Raw genomic sequence first — 18,563 nt, 5'->3', positions numbered from 1 at the left:
CAACGGGGGTAACATTTTTGGGTAAAGAAAACAGCTTTCAACAAAAAAAACTACAACATTCACAGTAATTTGTCATTGCTGATCTAATCAATTTCGAAGTGTTCTAAGATGGAAATTCTCTGCATTTTTCGGGCGGAGAAGGGTGCCAAACTAAGTTGAACTCACTCTGTAATTCATATAATATATATCGTGATGTAACTGACTTTGGAAAAAATATATTCAAAATTTAGTCGACCTTTCAGATTATACGCTTTAAACAAAATAGACAGGACAACATAGTGTATAGGCTGTTTCCACTATCAAGAATCAATAGAATATGACGTGGTACTAGCTTATCTATTGTGGCAAATAAAAATGTGTGCGTTAAATACTGTTACATGCATGTGCAAAAGTGTGATGTACCAGGTTAAGCTAAGACAAAGTTTTTCCGCAGCTTAATTCATTTTCACAAACTCGAGAAAAAAGCAATATGCTATATCATTTTTCCAAATACGCCCTTTCTTTTAACGCACTTGTTTCAGCGCTGCATAACGTTGTGAATTCCATTAGCGAAATTTTGTTTAGCTGGTCTTGTAATCATTTCTTGGTTTGAAAAACTCGCCAGGGTTGTGTTGTTTTAACGTCTGGCAGGTATATTGAAGCTCTTGCAAAAGTGGTAACGTTTACTAAGTAGGTTATGCAACGCTTGAATGAAAATCTATCTCGTGAAGCATCTTTGTGGAACGAAGACATAGTAGGAGGAAAACAAAGATCTGAGCAGTTTGCAAAAAAAGATTCGGCAACACTTCAAAAAGAGGTTTGTTAATAGGTAGTCACTTTATCATAACAACTTTTGTAATCGCCTGTAAAGCACGAACCAATCGGAAGCTGCGTTGTCTGTGACGTCTTTACGTAAATGGAAATTAGAGATGGAACACAAAAAAATCAAGCAGTTCTTATAGAAAGGAAATTAAGTAAACCCTCCGCCGTAGCCAGCGTGTCCTAGACCTAAAGCAGTGGTTCCCAACCTGGTGTCCGCGGACCCTTGGGGGTCCGTGAGAAAGCATTTGGGGGTCCGTGATTACCTTGATGAATTTTGGAGAAAATAAAACGAAAAACAATCTTTTTACTTTCATTTCTCTCATTAAATTTGCTTACATTGCAAAAGTTTCGGCATGCCACTTTGGGTCACCTTAATATTCAAATACTTCTGACATTTCTTGAACAATTCATTCATTTTCTTATTTGAGCAACTGTTTAACCTGATATTTGCCGCAGGAGTCATAGCCGCAATGCAATATGACACAGTACAGTAGTTGCGAAGCATAATTATTACAATAGTCAATAGTATGTTAATTGAGTTTCAGGCAAAATTTAGGTAGGGGTCCGCAAAATTAATAATTTGTCTAAAGGGGTCCGTGACAACAAAAAGGTTGGGAACCAATGACCTAAAGGGTTAGAGCTAGGGGATACATTTCGACAATGTGGGTTCGATTCCCACCCCTGTCATAACTCTTTTTTCTTCTGTAATTACCCTGCAACTCTGGCTGAGTGATAGAAGGGTCACAATTGGACGGTAGCCAATTAAACATGTTCTGATTGATTCATGCTTTACAAGCTCTTACAAAAGTTGTTACGTCAAAGTGTCAACCTTGTTAATAGTTTCAGTCGTTTTTCTAATCGTATGTGGCTGCAGATTATCATGCAGCAGTCAAACGTGCTGGTGGTTGATTTCGTCGTTCGAAGCAAATTGCTAGTTTCAGATAGAGATTGTACAACTAGGGATTGTAGTTGTAGATATCCCTGGTTTCAGACAGCTGCTTAGGAATTCACATTAGGGAACGTTCAAATATTACGTAACGCCTTCGAGGGGGAGGGGGGGTTTATGCAAAGCGTTACGTTAGCGTCACATCGGGGGGGAGGGGGTTCAAGCAAAACGTTACGTAACGCTTTCGAGTACGGAATGGTAGTTTTTTGTGCTGAATTTGTAGTGAAAAAGCGTTACATGGGGGAGGGGGGGGTCAAAAATTCGGAAAATAGCGTTACGTAAGATTTGAACGTTCCCTTACTGTACTTTGAAATGTAGATTATTTACTGTACACCTCAATACAACACAAGACACGCAATGACGTGCAGAAAAATTGGATTTCTTAATTCCCGGCGCACATAATCTACATCTTCAACAACCAGTAGGAAGCCTGGTTACAAAATATGGTTGCATGGCTGCAAATAAACAGTATTTTCATAGATGGAATTCACAAGTTTGCGTACCGGTACATCCCAAAGAGTGGAGATCATTATGATTCATGATCATTTAGCAAAAAATTGTTTTACTCTTGTAGTCGTGCAAATGGATGAAAGTACGGAAAAACTTGACCTATGTCTCGTGTGCAGTCGTCAAAATATACAACTAAAATGACGTAATACCGAATTTAGTGATTCAACTTCAAGCTTGAAGTTAACAAATGTTCAAGCATAAATGTTTGGCATAAATTTCGCATTTATAAATATTGCGTTTCTTTAAAAAGTAGAAGTCCAGCTATGTGAAAACAATGACTTGCACTTTTCACTTACATTTTTCGAAATAATGAATATTTCAAACAATAGCTTCAAAATTAATGCAAGACTATAACAGAAGCACAAATCTAAAAACGATTTGTGTCTAAAAATTTGAAGGTAAAAGGTATTTGCTATTAAGAAAAAAGTACAAGAGTGAAGAATACGCCGAATATGCACTTGACATTATTTACTGCACATGATGCAGTTGAACTTATTCCCAATGATTTCAAATCATTTGGTGAAGGAGAAGGCCAATTTGGATATTTAATTTGTATTTTACACATGCGAAGTTACTTGTGGATAGGTATAAAGTCAGTCTTTCTTTGATATTGTTGCAAGTTTGGCTTGATCATTATTTTATAATTTAGGATAGAAAAGTAGATATCTCAACCAACTCCCGAGGGAGAGAAGGCTATTCATCACCATTGTACTTAAAGCACAGACTGTACGTGCAGCTGTGTATGGATCGATGCAGCTGTAGCCTGCACAGTTCCAAAGACAGATGAACTAAAATAATCTAATATTTTATTGGAAACTACCACTTTGATAACCAAAGTAGGCAATATTAAATTGAATAACGACAGCACACAATTGTAAAAGCAATAACAGTTGAAGCTGTTAATAAACTGACAACTTGAAAAAATATAAAACACCCTTTACTATTAATATTGGTACAGTATTTTCACATGAAACAAATTGTGCAAAATACACATTCAAGCCAGCTAAGTGATAGGCCTACTTGCCAGCAGGCTTTTCATCGTGGCGCTTATAATAGCCTACAGTATAAAAAACGACACTTAATTTCACTTGACAATAGATAGCGAATATCTAACCATCCAGTTCAAAGCTTAATTTACATGAGGCTTTCTAAGATCCTATTTCGTGAAGTGAGGTTACTTTCGCAATAAGAGTTTAAAAATTTTATCGCCCTTGGGCAGAAAATTGACTTTTGAAGATTTCCGAATAAGTTTCAAACTTCATTTTGGCCAGCCGGAAAATTTAATTGAAACTGTAACATCTACGATTAGGTAGCACAATAGGCCTACTGAAGCAACACTGCAAGTACTTAGCGAAAAAGTAAATCATGACCTCTTGTGCTTCAGATACAATCATACAAATACATACTAAAAGATGAAAGAGGTGACATTATTTCTTTGAAGTGGAGATCAATGAAATCATTGAAAAGACGTCATTTCAAGAATTTAAACCGTCCCTTGGGTCTATTGAGGTCCAATAATCTTAAGTGGGAGACACTGAACTTGTGTATAAGAATGGGACATGTCAGGAGAAATACATAATAGACTGGCTTTGCCAGAAATAAACGACTATTATTGACTTACTGCAGTTCAGCCCCGCAAATTGCAAAGTTACTATTAACAACCTTGAACAGTTTCATCTTTGAACATGTGATTTAGATACTGTAAGGAACATAATTCGTAAACGGAAAACAAAATTAATTGAGATCGAAGTATTCTCTGTTAAGAATCCACAAACGATGCGTGTAATAAGAGCATAAAGAGAATACAAAAATGACCTAACAATGTCCGCTGAATAGAGTCTTCAATCGGCAGCTGTGCCTTTAAACATCGAGTATTAACTGGATTTAATTTTTACAACTTCAAACTCTCAAAACATGCCACTGGGAAACTGGGCCAGGAGGTTCAGGTTTACGTCCGGGTTCTAATTTTTCCTTAGGTTTCGATAGCATGTCTTTCCAATGCTGTTTCTCCAAGCCAGTGCTTTTGTGTCCCAAGTAAATCTGCCACAAAGAACAACTGTTATAGAAGCATCAACCGTCGTTTTATAAAACCATTAGAACTAAAAATTTTAATTAATAATTGAAAGGATTGAGAGAAACAATTTAATTCGTATTTTTGTACCTCTTCTGACAAGATAATTTCAACATTAATATTTTTCAAAGCAACGTAGCTTACGTATATGGGCGTAGCCAGCAAAAAAATTCTGGGGGGGGGGTATAAATATTATGGCACATGTCAGTGGGCCTGGCAACGAAAGGACCCAGAGTAGGGTATGGGACGCCTTGCCCAGAAACTTTTTGATAAAATGCTTTAAAATTGCGCATTCTGAGAGTAGGCTACTTTCACTCTAAATCAATAGTAAAACTTTGTCAAATGATGTTGTAAAAGATGGTAAAATGTTTATTAAAAAATATTTTGGTTGGGGGGGGAAATTGCCCCCTTTGCCCTCACTGACTACGCTCCTTCTGTAATCTGTATCTTATTGTATCTGACTACGTAACTTCTGTAATCTGTATCTTAGATAAAAGTGTGAAAAAACTAACCTTTCCAATTGTGTCGTTCCGTCCTACTTTATCATAATCCATGACTGTTATTTCAAGTTGAATGTCACGCAATTGCCCCATTGGGACACTGAACGTGAAAACTTCTCCAAACACAGGATTTAGCGAGTTTTTCTTGATCGCAGTTTTCTTTTTTTCTACTCGTTTATTTCGGTACATCAGCCAAATTTTCACGTAAGGATCTGACATTTAAAGAAAGTTATTCAACCATTGTAATAGAACAGAGTGCACCAAGCATAGAATTATCTTAAGTGTTCTTAAAATGACAATGGCAATTCTATTGTGCCAACATTGTCTATCCACGGTTTACTTTTGTACGCAATTTTGTCAATAAAAACACAATTATAAATCGGGAGAAGAGTTTGACTGAAAATATTATGCCTCAGTTTGCAACATGGGTGAATTTTGTAGCTTTCAACATCCAAATCATAAAGAGGAACTGCTAAACGGATTTGACCCTGAACCGGGCATGACATACGCTTTTGAGTAAAATTGATCGATTTCGGCAATATTCTTGGGGAATTTTGTCGAAGATTCGATGAAGGATGAAAATAAAACAAACTTTTACGAACAGAAGCGGTTTGGCTTAAATAGACCGTAGCACTTTATTCTTTGTACCAAGTCACAGCCTACAAGTTTACCAGGTTTTTGCGGCATTGCTTGAGTTGAATAATACAGTAGCAATATAAATTGTCTTTTTACTGCATTGCTTGATTTTTTTCCACATTCAAATGTAGTTCAAAACACAAACTACCGCACCTGAAGTGCCACCAATGTCCATGGGTTTCAAGTTTCTGGCCTTCTCTATTTCAACATCCATGATTCCTTCGATAGGTTGATAGAACAGTGACAGGAGTAACTCCCCGCGTTTGTTCTAAGCATTACCAACAAAATATGATCATTTATGCAAGATGCACTTTGCATCTTCAACTTAAATTGTATGCAATTGGGGTAACACAAAAATCTGTTTGCTATAGTCTATGCTTTGAATAACTTAACAAAAAGATCGAACAAAAAAATCTTGATATTTATGAAATCCGACAAGAGAGCACATGGGAGTTGAATTTGCAAGTTGAAGAAAAAAATAAAAACGATTTGTTTAATAACTTTTCATGGAGGAAATAGCGCATGTTAGTAAATGTCAAACGGCAAGCTAGAACTGTGGCGCTATGAACTGTCGCATCATTAATCGGTTTAAAAAACGAAAGAAAAGCATTGTGAAACGCACTGTTGAAATGGTTGTTCAAAAAAGATGCACTATTTCTGTTTTTTTTTTAGCAGATATCTTCCATAATTGTTTGTGTTGGTTAAAATAACCTTTAGAGGTTTGAAAACCTTCTTGAACGACTGATGGCCACTGGTGTCCCAAAATCGATAAAGCTATTTTTGCCATAAAGTAACTTTTACACTTCGAAGTCTTTTCAAAACAAGCAATTCATAAGTCATTGAAATATGTCTATAAATAAAAAAAGAAATAAAAAATTAATCTTACTGATCCTTTACAGGGGAGAAGCATCTGTTCTGTGATAATCTCTTCACCGAGGTTTATTGTGTGGAGCGGAATATAAATTTCCCCGATTGGGTCATTCCTACTGAACCTGTCGTGGTCCATCACTTGGAGATAAAGAACTCTTTGCTGAATTTTTTCATAAGCTAAACCTGCAATTTAAAACAGAATTTAACTTTTAATGTCCCTTCTTCTTTAAAATTGTTCGCTTTTTGCAAATAATTGGTTATGAATCTAACATGTCTTAAAGGAAAGAATAACATAGCAAATGCAATTAAAAATTTTACAGCCTATCGAATAGACAGAAACACTAACACAAGAGTTGCAGATGCAAATATGGATTGATGAATGTACTGTAACTAAAACATCCCATTTTTCCAACATAAAGCCGTGAAATTGCGCTGTAAGAAATACTGTAGCAGTAGAAGAAAAGAGTTTTGGAAGAAATCAAAGCATATTCCATTCTTCAATGTACGTGAAACGGTGGCCGGTCGATTGGTCGAAAGACATTTGGTCGACAGTCAATTGGTCGACAGACATTTGGTCGACAGGACGTTTGGTTGACAGACAATTGGTCGACAGACATTTGGTCGACAGGACATTTGGTCGACAAGACATTTGGTCGACAAGACATTTGGTCGACAGACATTTGGTCGACAAGTCATTTGGTCGACAGACATTTGGTCGACAAGACATTTGGTCGACAGGACATTTGGGTTAGAGTTAGGGTTAGGTTAGGGTTAGAGTTAAGGTTAGGTTAGGTTTAGGGTTAGTTAACCCTAAAATGAATCGTTCTGTCGACCAAATGTCCTGTCGACCAAATGTCTTGTCGACCAAATGTCCTGTCGACCAAATGTCTGTCGACCAAACGTCTTGTCGACCAAATGTTTTGTCGACCAAATGTCTGTCGACCAAACGTCCTGTCGACCAAATGTCTGTCGACCAAATGACTGTCGACCAAATGTCTTTCGACCAATTGACCGGGTACCCGTGAAACAGCTGCCTTTGAATTTGTTTCAATCAATGATTAGCCCAATCATACAGGTTGACTGCGTTTTAGTCGCAGCATGACAAATCAATACAAAAAAGTGAAATCAAAACAAACGCTTGAAATTATTACGATTTTTTTTCAATACCAGTAGGTTGGTAGATTGGGCCAATACAGTCACACACAAAAAGGACATTGTTTAACTGTGTCCCAAATGCATCTTTTAATTTGGTTTTACAGTTTGCTTTTTCAGAAAATTTTAAATCTGTACTTAATTAAACTAAAAGCAAAATTTCAGATTATAATCTGCACTCGATAGCCTAGCGCCCAAGCCAATGTTGTTGATTTTTTAGTTAGTTTCGACCTACACATGTTTTGAATTCTTTTGTAAAAGTTGGCTACGAATATTAGATCTTTAACTGTTATTTTAAGTACAATGCCAACATTCAAAACAAATTGAGTACTCCAAGAGCCAACAGGTGTGCAGAGAATGAAATTTACCAAACTATGATAAAAAGTTAAGTGGTTGCAAATTTTTTTGCTTAGCGCAATTGGTTTAATCGAAGATTTTTTAAGGGAAAAAGATAGTGACCTACACCACGAATTCTTCACAGAGTTGTGCAAAATTTATTTTGTCCCCTAATTAGTTACAATGACTTGTAAAATGTACATTGACTACTTTTAAACTTTTGAGTTATCAGTAGCCTACACAACAGGCAAGTCGACTGCAATATAAGCTAGACTGCTGGCATTTTGGTAAATTGGCTAATGTTATGTGGCAAGAGGAATATTAAAATAAAACGCAAGCCCTTATTTCTATTCACAAAAGTACTTTTAATTTTTGCAACGGTTGTATTACAGCATGGCCTGTAAAGACATTGAACTTTTGCTTTCAATTGTTGAAATTTGTGCTAGTTTTAATATGTGCGAATGCGTTGGTTTGGTCACTTCGTAGCTGGGTTACCTTCAAAAGATAGAGTTTCGTTCCAAGTTGGGTTCAAAGTCTTTCGTCGTACTTTTGTTTCTAGTTTTCTCTTCCGATCAGGCAACAGGCAACATTTGACAAATGGGTCACTTGTCCCGGTTAGGTCCATAGCTGGGAGATCAAATGCCTGAAACCAACATGCTGTCAGTTTTTGTGTATTGTAGAAACGTTACGTTACGGGACGCGCAGCTCAGCTTCTCGGGCAACATTAGAAAAGTCAATTGAGAATTTGGGCAATTTTTTTACTTCACGTAACAAGCTTCAACAAAACACTTAAAATACTTAAAAAAACAACTTCAATTGGTCTACTCTTACGTATATAACCCATAAATAGTGCAATATTTCGTAAACCATAAAAAATCTAGCCCTTCTAGTGTGACGGATAATCCAAAAGCGGATTTAGTTTGTATCCTGTAGACCAGGAGTCACCAAACTACGGCCCGCCACGTGCTGCGGAGATTACAGCTGCATCACTGCACTACAGTTCTGTACATAATGCTCCCCTTGGCATTAGTAACCGTCTTTGGCTTTGTCTTTTTGTGTAATAGAGACTTTTTTGTTAAAATTGTTCGTTCTTATACAGTCTTCGAAATTAGCGGCGGCACACGGCAATTGCCGTGGTAAATGCCGCCGCAAACGTCATAATGGCCATTATGCTACGGCAATAAAAATGCCGTCGCAAAATGAGCATTTAATTCGGACAAAAATTGTTCAAAATTTCTTCCTGTTTGATTTACTCGCAGCGGGAGTTTAATCAGCAGAGACATCGCACCAAGACCTCACCTCAGACTATTTTACTTGCTGTGAACACTCACACAGTCTTCGAAATTAGCATATTATTACTTCGCAAAAACATTGACGAGGCCAAACGGCAAAAGTTGAAATTGCCTCGGCAATTGCTGTGAACGTTTATTACGAAAAAATTGTACCAAAACGAGAAGAGAAAAAAATAATCGAATAGTCTATCACGACCGCACTGTTTGATTTGTTGTGATGTAATAATACCAAAAGTAGAAAGCGAGCAACGCGATACGCACGCTGTTATGGTGATTTACGTTAAATAAGTCATTGGGGGGGAAAAGTTAGTTAATTTTGGGTTGATTCAACGTTCGAGTCAGCACAAATCGATTTAATTTTCCCGGCGGGTTATATCGCGTAACAACAATGCCCAATAAGAAATTTACGTTTGTTTTACATTAATTCGACATCTAGCGACGTTGAATTATCATGAAATAACGTTAATTGCTCAATCAGGTACCGGTAACAAATCAATAGTTCCCTGCGAGAAGATTGCCTCGATTTACGTATACACTCACATAATTTCGGCACAATTAGGATACTGCGAGCAACACAAAGTCTGTTGGATAAGGAACTAGTCAGAATCGGAATCATCAGATGCTGTATCGGAGGATGAGGTTGTCGCGTCGTCACTGGAATACTTGAAGACGCAAAACTGCCCGTTCATGAACGCGCGATGCCATATGATCGGAAGCGTTTATCCAATTTTGTTCCACTTTTTATATTAGCAACGACACCGGTCAAAAATAAGCATTCGATGAAAGAATAACTTTTGCGTAACAGTTAAGCCAGTATTTGTAAGGTTGCAAACTTTTTACAGTTCACAAGAGCATTGTCAGCGCATAAAATAGCTTGCCTGATGCTCAGTCTAGGCTACCGCCGTTTAACACACAAGGAAGAAGAAGCGCATACAATTTCGTTTGATTAAAGCATACGGCAATTGCCGCCGCAATCCAAGGTTTGTTGATTTGGCGACGGCAATGTTTCTGCCGTCGTAGATGGAAGTTAATTTCGAGGGCTGCTTATAGTTTGTTGTTGTTTGTTGAATTTGTACATTTGTTTGTTTGTTTATTTATCTTTATCCTGCATTGCGGGAAAGCGGACTTGAGCGCTATGCATCGGTGTACGCCTTCCGACGTACACCTGACCCACGCTGCAGCCGACGGCAATGTCTGTTTCCGGTTGTCTACTTTACTTATGACTACTTTACTTTCCACCAGGCAGCCTACATATTGGTGTTCTGTTTTTATCATTAGGCCACCACAAATGGGGACAGCCTAGGCCAAATTTGGAAAGATGTAATGTTTTTTCAAGAGCACGATGCCCTGTAGTGTATCACAGCAGGGGATAACTTTTCCAGCAACCTTTCGATTTTCATCACAACTTTGCTATTCTACCGCTGACTTTGTTATTTATTGTGTTCAATTCAAGTCAATGGAGATTCTGAATAGTTGTAACTTATATCTTTTCGCAATTTGCATCCGGCCCGCAGCTGTTTATCTCGCAGCAATCCGGCCCTCAGAGAAAAAAGTTTGGTGACCCCTGCTGTAGGCAATTGGCTCGGGTAACATACAAAAAATACTGCGCATTTTTCATCATGAGATAATGTGAAGTCCGAATACGAACAAACCTTCAGTATTCTCACGCGCAAAGTGCTTTCAGCAAAAATGTAAATTGTGCTGAATTCCAGCCGTCCAAGGTACTGTGTCGTAGGTGTTGGTTCATCTAGTGTCGTCTGCAAAAACGAATTTATCGAATTCAAGTCACTGTTGTTAAATCATTTATTGTCGTTTCATCAAGTGATTAATCATTTTATCTCCTTGCTTGCAAGATTTTCAAGAAACAAAATTACGTTTTAAGATTACATCTTTAGTGAATGTTTCTTTTCATCTTTGTATTGTTTACATTTATCATCCAATATCCCATGTCCTTATTATCTTATGCTGTAAATATTAAGCAGAAAATAACAAAATACTTTCTCTTCACACTTTCATTAAAATTACTCATTATAAATTAGCAAATTTTAATTAATTAAAAAATGTTTCTTAAGAGATTTGTGATGTTGGGTTATTTTGTATTAAACCCATTCTTGGTTGTAGCTCACTTTCAAGTTGCTTAACCATAGTTGTATGAACAATGCTTGTGATACATAAGTAGGCTAGTAGTAGAGTCAGGGGCAGATTTAACAAGTAGCCTTAAGGGGGAAGGGGGATTTCAATAAAACTCGATAATGTGTAGATTTACGGTCTACATTAATGCGACCTTGCAATTACGTGAGTAAAGACACTTTCTGTGTTTTGGGGGACGATCGCCCTAATCACATCCCTGGATCCGCCACTGACTGGAATTAACTACATAGTATTCGTTGCTCACTTCAAAATCTAGAGGAATTTTGAATCCTGTGGGAACAAAGGAAGTGGAGCTCAGTCTTGCTTTTTCGGATGGTCTTCTGGCTCCCAAGCTGTAGACTGATGGGCGCTTGCCAGATGTGGATGATACATCAGATTCAATCATTTGAGGCTGTGGTTGTACAAGGCTCACCGACATAGTCCCCATTGGAGGCTTGTCATAACTGAAGATGAAAAGCATGAAACTTAACTAATTTGAACTAAATAGGTTAAAGAAATTTCAAACGCAGGTTTAGTGGTTTGCCGCACAAAATCTATTTCATGCAGGAGCCTACACCATAGCAGAGATGTAGCCACAGGGGCTTGGAGGAGCAATCACCCGCAAAGTTTTATCTTGCCCCCAAAGAATGGGTTTTTAATGCTATCGTTTTTATGATATTGTGTTATCATGTTGCATGATGTTTCGTAAATGTTTGACTGCATTCAGTAGCTATATTATAATCTAGTTTCGTTACTGCACCGTAGGTCTACCTTATGACATTCTAAGTTTCTGTAAGTTACCTGATTTTTTTTTTGGTCTAAAAGCAGACAATATCTACGCTACATCCATTGTGTGTGTGTGCCTGTGCTACGTTAAATTGGAAAAAAATATGCTAGTACATGTGTCTTGAATAATTAATTAGCCTGCACTAATTGTAGGAATGGTTTTAACAAAAAGATCAGCACATTAAATGCGGTTCTCAATTTCTCTGGAGAGATTAGAATTAACCTTCAGTTATATCTTGAGTTATCCACTGACGGCATAAAACAAATAACTTACAAACCTAAACTCTGCAAAAATGCAAAACGTGAATTTCGCACCAAACAAAGGCATTTTTTTCAAATTTGCAAGAAAAGTTTATAAATTTTGTACCCCATCAACGACTTTATGGTTGCTGCTGTTTCTGCAAAGAAACTATAGAATAAGTTTTCAATTTTTAAACACAGATTGACAATCGTGAATCACCATCACTTGAAATGGGGAATGACGATATGTAACAATGCAACTCACAGTGCGGGTGCCGAGCTGTTGTTTCTCAGCCCTCGATTGGGAACATTTTCTTCTTCAGGCTGAGCAAACCAGTTTCGGAACTTCCCCCAAAAAACACTTTCCTCTTTTTCTTCTGAGATCGGCGTTGTTACAGAAACCGATCTTCTGTTGATGTACCGCTTCTCATCGGCTTCTTTGCCATCATTCTGAAATACAATTTTCATTTTAGATCACAGATGCAATTCGTTCTTGTGGAGCAGAAAATGCTTACATTGCTTTGACAGGTTAAGCTTTCAGACTAATGTTTGTGATGTAACCGACAGCAGTGAATCAAAGGATTACTTTCAAACAAATTTTAAAATCACCAGTTTAGTTTTTTCAATTCTAAACGTTCGTTTATACATTTAACGTATTTAAGTAAGAAACACCGAGACTGCAGAAACGTTGCAGAGAAAAAAAATCGAGACCAAAAAAAATATTGCAAGTTTAAAATTTCAATCAAGTTTTAGATAAGATCATCACAAAAGAAACGTTGTTGAGAACTTTAGACGTAACAGCAGCTCCACAATCTACAGCCTCATGCTCTGAAAACACCAAGAAAATAATTGACCTCAGAGTTTGACCATCGGATGAACAAAAGACCAATACACAAACAACCTACTTGGTCATACCCAGCCAACAAACCAGCCGCTTTTTAGGTCGATTCGAGGTTTACAAACGTCTGTAGTCGTTGAATCATTGCAAAAAAGGTCTGAGTTACCAACTGGGTAAGTAGTACAATTTAAGTGTCTGAATAAAATAGATTAAATGTGCACAACCACCATACAACCGGCAGTGAGCAGGAAATGAATTTAACCTTACATGAGTCAACGTGGGTCTATTACGCCTTTTATAAGTTTAAGAGTCTCTGCAAGTAACCTACCTGGGTCCAGTTCAACATATTGGAAAGCGAAAACATTCCTGTAATTCCTTCACTGCACTAAAATGTTAAAATGCAATTGCTAGTAGGGTTAAGGCTTGTCAAGCTAAAAATGAGATACGTGTGTACAGGGAATGAAGGACATTGCATAAAAACGAATGGCGACCAAAATGAACATAAAATCAGTCAAATGATGAAATATTCATGCAATTATAGATATATTACAAGGTATGTTGAATAATAATGTTTTGAAAAAGTACAATTAATTCCAATCGTAGTTAAACTTGCAGTAGCCTACTGTTAGAGTCATTTACTGAAACTTTAATTTTGGTTTCGCTTCGTGGAGAAAGTGATAGTTTAAGTGCAAAATACTCTTAAAACGACTTGAATGTAAGTACTCATTTGTAACGTGTCTTTTAAAAACGAAAGTATGACACTTTATGTTGTTTCGAAATCAAAAGCAACATAATGCATTTGATGCGCTTTTTCACATGGTGCTTAACCTGCATAGCTTAATCTTTTTTTTTGTCTCATTTTTTTGCAGCTGGAAAATGCTTTTGTGCGAAAACTGTAAAATACATCAACACCAAAATTTGTAGACGTACTCTCTTAGTGGGGGCTATATGATATGTGTCTGGCCAGTGCTTGAAATTGTCTTTCTGTCAACTTGCATCACAGTCATCAAATTTTTGAATATTGATGCCAACGCAGCTTTTAATTAACAGTGGCCGCAAGGGATTTCAAAATATGCTTTTGAGCCAACAGACAATATTTCGTTGATCAAAATTTTGTGCAAGTGACATTTCTGTCCATAAGTCTGCAAGGTATTTTTTTTTTTGATCGAAAGGTTGTGCTGGAAAAATACACATAATCTCGCATATAAGAAAAGAACGAAAGCAAGGATAGCGAAGCTTTTTCAAAGCCATTATCGATTTAACCACAGATGACAATTGGCCTTTTTATTGAGGAGAAAATGGCAGTAAGCATGATTTTAGGGCTTTTAGTCTGCTTTGCAGAGCAGCTGCGATCAAAAATGCCCATCGAAACAAGAATTTTTATCGACGCAATGACTAAAGATTTCAGTCGTATACTGACGGTTCATGAACTGCCTATAGTGCCTACCCAAAGCTATAATGGCTTAGTACAATGATAGGAAAAATAAACATTGCCAACACCAGCGTAAGAATTGTCAGTCAATTCATCCAGTAAATATTGAAAAAAGTGCGGAACATGCAATTTGCGCAAAATATAGTCAGTTCAAAATTAAAACTATATTTAATGGATGTATATTTTGCGTGGTGTTTGATCGTATGCAATACATCAGTCAGCAGCATTTTGTGACCTCAAAAATAGCGAAGGTGTGGTTTAACAGAAAAACGCGCAGCTTTTTATAGCCCACACAGAGCATGCTGAAAGCATTTGATGTAATGAAACTCGTACAACAAGAGAGAGACCTACGAGATGTCAATGCTGCCTGTCTACGGCCTCTATGGTCGACGCTCCATCTTGATGTCATACCAAGATTTGCAATCGTCTTCAAGACTACTCAGAAAAGTTACTGGAGACCAGCTAATGCTATTAATTGCTGAATGTTAATCAAAAGTTCTGAAAACGTTAAGAGAATATAGGAACATGTGTGCCCAGTGAAAACGTACCAAGTTCAACACATCAACTTTTGCAACAAAATAAAACAACCAAAATTATCATCGGACACTGCGAAACGTCAAGATCGTGGTTAAGAGTCATGAACGCAACACTTAATTCATGAGAGGCTGTATAGACTACCACGACGATATTATTTTATATAGACGCATCTGCAAAACCGACGACAGAAATTTGTAGAGAAATGGAGTTGGTTTTTTATTACGCTTGAAATGCAAAATATAACATAGTTTTATACGCTTAATTACTGAAAGCTATTGGAAGAACGTTGTAAGATTCTCAAAAAATATACCGATCACAACTTTCCTTATAAGTAATGCTTGAAAAGAATAGGCAGGGATCTGTAAAAATAACAACGCTGAAAACAATTACATCCGTAGCCAAACCGTCTTTGTTGATACAACGTAAAACAACAAATTTATTGCTCCATAGGCCATCAAAAAATGTGATTAAATGCTTCATTGCAAATGCTCCAGTGCAAAGCTTTTACACGCTTGAAGCATAGCTGCGTTTTAAGTGCACTGTTACATAAAGGATACCTTGAACAAATCTTAAAGGCATCCGCTTCTCAGCTGACACCTGTGTGGCCAGGAGTGTAACTAAAGCCTTGTGCCAAGAAGGCGAACGCTTAAAATCGATTCAAAATTAACAAAATGTAAAAGAAGCATTTTTGATTAACACGTTAAGTGCGCAATTATATTGGAAACTCTGTGGAACTGAAAACCATTTTATACACCAGTAGGGTCACTTTTCTTTGTGCGCTGCTGTGATAAATATTCACATAAATTGACCTCAAAGGGCATCAAGTAGTAGACTAAACGAACAACCAAAAGTGTAACAATCAATTTCCCTGCTGTAAATTGTAAGGTCTACGCTTGCCTGGTTTGTTTATTTGTTCGTATTCCATTAGTGCAGTCATGTAGTATTTTGTTTGCTGCTTAAAAAAAATTCCAGAATGATAATTGGTTTTAGTTCTGATGACATCGTAAACGAATTGGTTTCGTACTGGATTGGTCTGTGAACAAGTTGATGATACAACAACATATTTCACTGATTGCTGAACACTCCTCATTTACTTCTGATCCGATTTGCAGTACGCAAAATGCTAAAGAACAACAGTAGGCGGTTTTCGGACTCGTTACCTTCATTTATTTTTTGGATTCATTGTTTTTTTTTTCTAGCAGCGTAAATGTACTTTTATACATCAATTAAGTTTCAATGGGAGTGTATTTTGTATTAATATTGTAAAATCGAATTTTGTATATCTTTTAGTCGGTATTTTATTTTGTCAATCTTTCTGTAGTCGTAGTAATGTGATGACCCTACTGATGTATAGCACTGAATAGAGTTTCCAATCCCGTAGTTATAGATATCCCTGGCAATTATGTTTACAAAACTCAAGTTACTGTGCACATTTAATTCAGCGACTCCCAGTATTTTTCGTCGCGTTATTTCTTTGTAGATTATTGGGGAGTCCCCAGACCACAGCGCAACAAGCTTTTGTTTTAATTTTCTATTGTATTTTTTTCTTCATTTTGTCGTCGTCGTCGTGTGAGCCTCTGGGGCCGAAGGTCTGTACTTTTACCACCCCAGATTTACGATGTTCCCGGACTATACTGGAAGATTACTTCAGTTTACAGAGCAGTTACTCTTTGGTTTCATCATCCATGACGCGCAGAACTTTCACTTCGTTAGGTGGCTTGAAGATGGTACAGTCATTGATGATGTGGTCTGCGGTCTCTTCCTCGGCACCACATTCACTGGAGGAGGAGAGGCCATTTCCCATGGGTGCATGGTTGAACGGAAAAGCCCGACGCCCGTACGAAGACAATTGAGGCGTAGCCTACCCATGCCTGTCTTTGTAGTGTCAGGCCGATGGGGCGTGTGTCGGCGTCGGAGATGAACGAATGATGTCTAGTGATACTTGACTTCCGTTCAGAACTCCATTTATGGTCCGCCTAAGCAGCGCGGAGATGTCTTGTTCACCAGGTTCGTTGATCAGAAGTTGAGCGGCTGGTACGAATGAGTGTCTTGATTTCAGTCGATAGAGGTGCTCGTTTGGGAGAGCAGAGATCTTGTGGTGGAGAAGATGGTTAGGTTCCAGTGCCCGCCGACCGAGGGACAGAGTGGCTTCTTCGCGAAGAAGTTCAGCAGGTTGGATGCCAGCAAGGATGGGGAGGTTGTCCAATGGTGTGGGACGCAGGCACCCGCTCACTGTGCGCATGACGCTATTCATGGCAGTGTCGATGTTATGTCAGTGAGCACTGCGGCACCAAACAGGTGCACAGTACTCTTCTGAAGAGTAGACAAAGCGAAGGCTGCTGTACGCAAAGTGTCAGCCCTCGCCCCCAAGCTGGAGCCTGCCAGGCGCTTGAGTAGCGCAGCGCGGGATGTCAGTTTCTTGCGCAGTGACAGCAAATGGTGGCTGTATCTGAGCGATCTGTCCAGTGTCACCCCAAGATATCTTGGTTCGGGGCAGAAGGACAGAGGTTTTCTATTGTTCTGAACATGTAAGTTACAACAAGATCAGCTTCCCGATTGTGTGGGCGGAAAGCTGCTGCCACAGTTTTGGTTTCGCTGAGTTTCAGTCCCCAGTTCTGGAGATAAGTTGAAAGGGTTTTCATGTTCTGGCTCAAGGTGTCTTCTCGATTTTCCCACGACTTTATGGAGTGAATCGCCAGGTCGTCCACATAAGCGTATTTTGCGGAGACCGTGGTTGGCAGGTCGTGGGAGTAGATGTTGAAAAAAAGTGGAGCCAGGACCGATCCTTGTTGGAGGCCGCTTTTCAGACGTCTCAGTCTGCTTCGCCGTGAGTTGCCGGTGGTAAGGGTGAAGTTTTGATTCCTGACAAGTTTTATAATCATATGAACCATTTGTGGTCAGGAAGCAGTCAGAATTCATTTTGTCGTTTTGAACATTCCGTAGAAGTCAATATTGGACTATTGTTTTCTTATGTAATTGCATTATCTCTGCATTATTTTTTTCAGTCTGCAATTGTCATTGGAAATAGTGTTCCTCGGTTTCTTCATAGAGCCGTTCAGACAAAGCAAATAGAGCAGTGGTTCCCAACCTGGGGTTCGCCGACCCCTTGGGGGTCCGTGAGAAAGCATTTGGGGGTCCGTGATTACCTTGATGAATTTTGGAGAAAAAAAAAACGAAAAGCGATCTTTTTACTTTCATTTCTCTCATTAAATTTGCTTACGTTGAAAAAGTTCCGGCATGGCACTTTGGGTCACCTTAATGTTCAAATACTTCTGACATTTCTTGAACAATTCATTCATTTTCTTATTTGAGCAACTGTTTAACCTGATATTTGTCGCAGGAGTCATAGCGGCAATGCAATATGACACCGTACAGTAGTTAAGTAGCATAATTATTACAATAGTCAATAGTATTACAATAGTCAATTATTACAACTGGAACATCATTGTAGGCCTACATCGAAGGCTGTATCAGCCATGATACCTA

The 18,563-nt window shown here is 38.1% G+C and overlaps 1 protein-coding gene across 2 annotated transcripts in view; it reads right to left on the bottom strand.

Moving 5' to 3' along the window:
• Positions 1-1,992: 1,992 nt before the first annotated feature.
• Positions 1,993-18,563, bottom strand: part of LOC145786504 (synaptotagmin-7-like) — a 30,823-nt gene continuing 14,252 nt past the window's right edge. The window contains exons 3-11 of one of the 2 annotated variants that reach the window (XM_082598168.1): positions 13,437-13,493; positions 12,536-12,720; positions 11,510-11,708; positions 10,767-10,871; positions 8,318-8,465; positions 6,351-6,517; positions 5,618-5,732; positions 4,841-5,040; positions 1,993-4,297 (exon numbers count right to left, since the gene is read on the bottom strand). In XM_082598168.1, the coding sequence (XP_082454294.1) occupies positions 4,157-4,297; positions 4,841-5,040; positions 5,618-5,732; positions 6,351-6,517; positions 8,318-8,465; positions 10,767-10,871; positions 11,510-11,708; positions 12,536-12,720; positions 13,437-13,493 (1,317 nt within the window). In that variant the 3' untranslated portion in view covers positions 1,993-4,156. The remainder of the gene's footprint in view (positions 4,298-4,840; positions 5,041-5,617; positions 5,733-6,350; positions 6,518-8,317; positions 8,466-10,766; positions 10,872-11,509; positions 11,709-12,535; positions 12,721-13,436; positions 13,494-18,563) is intronic. The other variant, XM_082598169.1, reaches the window with a different exon arrangement.

The sequence above is a fragment of the Aplidium turbinatum genome, chromosome 17 (assembly GCF_918807975.1).
Source record: "Aplidium turbinatum chromosome 17, kaAplTurb1.1, whole genome shotgun sequence".
NCBI classification, from domain to species: domain Eukaryota; kingdom Metazoa; phylum Chordata; class Ascidiacea; order Aplousobranchia; family Polyclinidae; genus Aplidium; species Aplidium turbinatum.
Note: the sequence above shows the minus strand (reverse complement) of the source record. Positions and strands in the feature narration are given on the sequence as shown.